General features: G+C 34.8%; 1 protein-coding gene across 4 annotated transcripts; it reads left to right on the forward strand.

Moving 5' to 3' along the window:
- Nucleotides 1–770: 770 nt before the first annotated feature.
- LOC107819672 (serine/threonine-protein kinase SAPK2) lies at nt 771–4,629 on the forward strand. 4 transcript variants are annotated; one of them, XM_016645809.2, is made up of 9 exons: nt 771–1,044; nt 1,264–1,338; nt 1,930–2,031; nt 2,658–2,711; nt 2,821–2,913; nt 2,996–3,088; nt 3,502–3,606; nt 3,834–3,932; nt 4,018–4,629. In XM_016645809.2, exons 1-9 carry the CDS (start codon nt 925–927, stop codon nt 4,309–4,311), a joined length of 1,035 nt encoding a protein of 344 aa, XP_016501295.1. In that variant the 5' UTR covers nt 771–924; the 3' UTR covers nt 4,312–4,629. The 4 variants fall into 4 exon arrangements, with proteins under 4 accessions (XP_016501295.1, XP_016501297.1, XP_016501296.1 ...); XM_016645811.2 differs by lacking the exon at nt 3,502–3,606; XM_016645810.2 differs by lacking the exon at nt 2,821–2,913.
- The last annotated feature ends 493 nt before the right edge of the window (nt 4,630–5,122 follow it).

Raw genomic sequence — 5,122 nt, forward strand, 5'->3', positions numbered from 1 at the left:
AATATGTTGGTGTTCGAATTTCAAGATTTTAGTTCACAATTGCAAAGAATTTGCAATATCTGTATCACTAAATATCGTAGCTCCCAGGTTAAGTTACTACAAACATAACCAAACTACAATATTCATATATTTCTCTGTTGTTTTTTCTGTTTTTTTTTTTTTTCAATTTAACCATTCGCTACTTGTAGTTATAGGCACACTAATTCGACTTCATCTCGAGTCAGCTTACTAAAAAGGTAAAATGCTTCATTTCTATAATTTGATTCGAATCGAGATCTCTGATAGATAGAAGAGGGAATTCAATCATCTCACCACATCTTACTTCTGTCTTTTTATATTGCTTTCTTGGTTTTAGCCTTTAGGCAGTTGACTATACCACGTTGGTGGGTTCTAACATATTAGTTACTCACTCCGTCCCAATTTATTTGAACTTATTTTTTCTTTGGTTCGTTCTAAAAAGAACGATCATTTTTTAAATTTGGAAACAATTTGGCTTAAACTTTTAATTCTACTCTTCATTATAAACTTTTATAATCACACAAATACTCTGGATCCCTTTTTATTTGTTTAGGACCACAAATTCAAAAAGTCTTATTTTTTTCTGAACTTCGTGCCCAATCAAACTAAATTGAAACAGATTGAGTAATACTCAAAACTCAAACCATTGGAATGGTGCCACGTGTTTAACATTCTCACTGTTCCTGTCAAATGCAGTAGTACTGTAGTAGGACACATATGTTACGTTCTAGGAAGACTAGCCCCCAATTGAGTATTCCTTCTTTCTCTTCCTTTTGACAGCTTCATACATATATATATATATATATATATATATATACATACACACTCAAATCTTGAACAGCCCCCTCTTCATGTAGCTGTGTTTTTCAAATACTCATGCAGTTGAGGTATTCAAGCTAACATAGAATGGAAAGGTATGAAATTTTGAAAAAAATTGGTTCCGGTAATTTTGGCGTAGCAAAGCTAGTGAAAGATAAGTGGACAGGTGAGCTCTATGCTATCAAGTTTATTGAGAGATGCAAAAAGGTTTGATTCATCTCTTTCTCATATGTGTTCTGTTCTCCTTGGCATATATATATATATGGCTTTTAAGATCACCCTCTGAGTGCGACCCTTCCTCTGAACCTGAACCTGTGTGAATGCGGAATACATCGTGCACCGAAACTTTTAAGAAATACTTCTTTTTGGTTCATTTACAAGATTTATTTTTGTTATTCTTTCCTGCTTTATTTTTGTTCTCTGCAGATTGATGAGCATGTCCAGAGAGAAATCATGAATCATAGGTCTTTGAGGCATCCCAATATCATTAGATTCAAGGAGGTAATGCATCATTCTAAGAGTAGTGATGCCGAGTAGTGATGCCTGTTGAATTGTGCCAACATCTCATCTAAAATTTTAATTAGTTAGAGAGCAGAGACTTTTATTGACTTAACTATATCTTCAACACGTTCTCTCATATGCGTACCTGATTCATTTTCATGGGCCGAAACACATAAGATTCTTATTTGGTAATTGGTAACGGTAAGAGTTTTTTAGCCGGGATCTTTCGGAAATAGCCTCTCTACTCCTTCGGGGTAGGGGTAGGGGTGACCCCACTTATGAGATTTTACTAGGTTGTTGTTGTTGTAACGGTAAGAGTTGAATCCAAGATCTTTGCTTGTACTGATACTATGTTGAATTGTAGCGATCATCTTATCTAAAATTTTAAATTGTTCCATACTTTTATTTTCGCATAAAATAAATATCCTTTTAGCATTTAATGAAATAATTTTTTTTAAGTTAACAATTACGTAAAGGTGAGGTAGAAGAGTAGACAAGTGGTAAAATTTGTTGAAAAGCTGGTTATAGTTGTTAGAAACTGACATTCCCTTTTGTCCAGTTTAAGTTACAAGATTTTTCAATATTGTGCAGGTATTTCTTACCCCAACTCATTTAGCCATAGTAATGGAATATGCTGCAGGAGGAGAGCTTTTTGAAAGAATATACAATGCTGGTAGACTCACTGAAGATGAGGTAACATAAAAATATTAGATTTTTGTTCACATTTTAATAGTTGTAATTTTCTAACTTGCTTGGACTCTTTACTTTCGGTGCTGCAACCGTGTCGACACAACGTAAGTGTGGGTGTGGGATCTGTACGGATCTTTGTCAACTAACTTTGGATACTTTGACCAAAATCGACTGAGAAATTCGAGAGAAATATAATGACTTCTGAAATCAAAATAAAAAATATGGTGAAATTAAAGAAAATGGAATACCTTGTATACAAAAATTTCGATGTCAGTCATTTTCCTTTATCTCCTTCTCGGATCTTCTTTTGATCAATATTTTCTCCTTCTAGGAATACTTTGTAAATTTTTAACATAATGTCTATCATTTAGACATATTTTTATAAATCTATTTTTAGATATTTGAATTATTTTTGGCCAAATTCCGATACCCGTATCCGTACTTGGATCCATACATGTGAATCTTAAAATTTCGATCATGAAGGATCGGCCCTCTAGATCCGTACTCGTATTAGACACCCGCACCTGAGTCCGAGCAACTTAATTAGGTAATTGTAATAAGTAATCAAATTAGTTCCTCTTCTCATTGGAAGTTTGAGTAATTTGTCCTACTTGTGTTTATCTTTTCAGGCAAGGTTTTTCTTTCAACAGCTTATTTCAGGAGTCAGTTACTGTCATTCAATGGTATACTGAGACATCTGTTTAGTTTATTTGAATTGGTTCATGCAAATTTACTCCTGGATTATACTTGTACTATGACCTTGTAATGTACAAATATTTTCTTGAAATTCAGCAAATCTGTCATAGAGATCTCAAACTTGAAAATGCACTCTTAGATGGGAGCTCAACACCGCGTCTTAAAATATGTGATTTTGGCTACTCCAAGGCAAAAATATGAACTCTATCCTATGTTGGAATTGGATTATTTTTCAAAATAACTTCTGACTGTTGTATAATTCATTGTTTAGTCATCAGTCTTGCATTCGCAACCCAAATCTACAGTAGGAACTCCAGCTTATATCGCACCAGAAGTCTTATCAAGAAAAGAGTATGATGGGAAGGTACAATACTGATCTTTAACTATGAGTTAAAGTTTTTTGCACTGACAGTGTATAATAATTATACAAGATCGGGCTAAATTACTTGAAAAGGGAGGCTTGGCGTAATTGGTAAAGTTGTTACCATGTGACCTCCGGTCATGGTTTCGAGTTGTGAAAACAGTCTCTTGCAGAAATGCAGGATAGAGTTGCGTACAACAGACCCTTGTGATCCAACCCTTCCCTGGATCTCGCGCATAGCGGGAGCTTAGTGCACCGAACTGCCCCAGCTAAATTACCTGGTTTAGTTAGCTAAATAGTGTAAAAATTCTTACTGTCAATGATATAACTTGAACCCTTTAACTATTGCTTGAATTAATTCATTGATTTGTTGATCTCAACATCATGGTTTACATGTGATCATTATGGAAGTAAAGACAGCAGATGTTTGGTCTTGTGGAGTTACATTATATGTGATGTTGTTTGGTGCTTATCCCTTTGAAGATCCTGATGATCCAAGAAATTTCAGGAAAACCTTAACCGTAAGTTATGGTTCATTTTAAAAACACGTTAATTTCACCTATGATTCGTAGAATCAACCACTGATGCTTGTATCAGAGGCAGTTGCCTATATCATACCCCTCAGGGTACGGCCCTTCCTTGGACCCTGCGTAAACGCGCAGAATACTTCACGCACCAGGCTGCCTTTTTCGATCATTAATCTTTACTCGCTATAACTGAATTCTTGTGCAATATTGGTTTCTAGCAGAGGATATTAAGTGTTCAATATTCAATCCCTTACTACGTTCGAGTTTCAAAGGAGTGTAAGCATCTTTTATCTCAAATATTTGTAGCTGATCCTGAGAAGGTTTGTAGTTTCATTTCACTTGAAATTTGTACATCCTATTTTTTTTGGTTGAAAATCAGCTAACCGTATAATATTGTATATGTAGAGAATAACTATGGAAGACATTAAAAAGCATCCTTGGTTTCTAAAGAACTTGCCTATAGAATTTATAGAAGGAGAGGAAGCTAGTTTACAAACAAATGGAGAAAATGAACCATCTCAAAGTATTGAAGAAGTGTTAGCTATAATTCAAGAAGCAAGAAAACCAGGAGAGGGGCACAAAGCTGGTAATTTATTTGTTAAAGGAAGTAGTAGCATTGATCTTGATGATGACTTGGATATTGATGCTGATATAGATGATGAGATAGATACAAGTGGAGATTTTGTGTGTGCATTATGAATGCTACTTTCGTACAATAGACTCAATGTGGTCCGACTCTTTCCTCAAGTTTTCTTAAAACACGAGCTTAGTGTATCGAATTACCTCTTTCTATGAATGCTACTTTAAATTCTATCGTCGAAGGCGACGACATTGCTGAAAAGTGAAAGCTATGATGAGAGGATCCTTCCTTAGCCATGAAAATGAAAATGATCATTTCTCCTATGTATCATATATGTGTTCTGACTTTAATCTGTAACTGCTAAGGTTAAATTTTCTGAATCAGTGAAAATGCTGGTTGGGTGTAACTATTTACCCCTTTTAGCATAGTGATTTTACTTTCTGGCTTTTTCCTTTGTAATGACATGCATTTTGAGATGAGATTTTTACATGTCCAATCCTTTATTTAATATTATTTTCATTAATAATATTATTCTTCATTTATTCCATAAATGGCAATTCTTTTTACAATTCTAGCATTTTTTAATATTTCAAAAATAAATTGACCCTCAAATTAAGGTGTAATGACCCGACTGGTCGTTTTGAGGATCTGCACTTCGCTCGGTATTTTGAGGGCTCGAGTATCTCCGCATTCGTCGGTATTGGTTCTCAAGTTATCCGGAATCGATTTGGAAGAATGAACTTCAAGATTTAAGCTCTAAGTTGGAAGAGTTGACCAAATTTGACTTTTTAGCATTTGACCTCGGAATGGAGTTTCGTAAGTTCCGTTAGATCCATTGGGTGATTTTGGACTTAGGAGCGCGTCCGGATTGTAATTTGGAGGTCCGTATTCAAATTAGTCTTGAATTGGCGAAAGTTGAATTTTTGGGAA

This window comes from Nicotiana tabacum, chromosome 13 (genome assembly GCF_000715075.1).
Source record: "Nicotiana tabacum cultivar K326 chromosome 13, ASM71507v2, whole genome shotgun sequence".
Classification (NCBI taxonomy): domain Eukaryota; kingdom Viridiplantae; phylum Streptophyta; class Magnoliopsida; order Solanales; family Solanaceae; genus Nicotiana; species Nicotiana tabacum.

What these genes read in the sequence shown, in the direction of transcription:
- LOC107819672 (XM_016645809.2), top strand. Translation starts at nt 925, where the DNA reads ATGGAAAGGTATGAAATTTTGAAAAAAATTGGTTCCGGTAATTTTGGC. An exon ending in ATATCATTAGATTCAAGGAG is followed by an intron (nt 1,339 to 1,929) that starts GTAATGCATCAT and finishes AATATTGTGCAG; the next exon opens with GTATTTCTTACCCCAACTCA. An exon ending in TCAGTTACTGTCATTCAATG is followed by an intron (nt 2,712 to 2,820) that starts GTATACTGAGAC and finishes CTTGAAATTCAG; the next exon opens with CAAATCTGTCATAGAGATCT.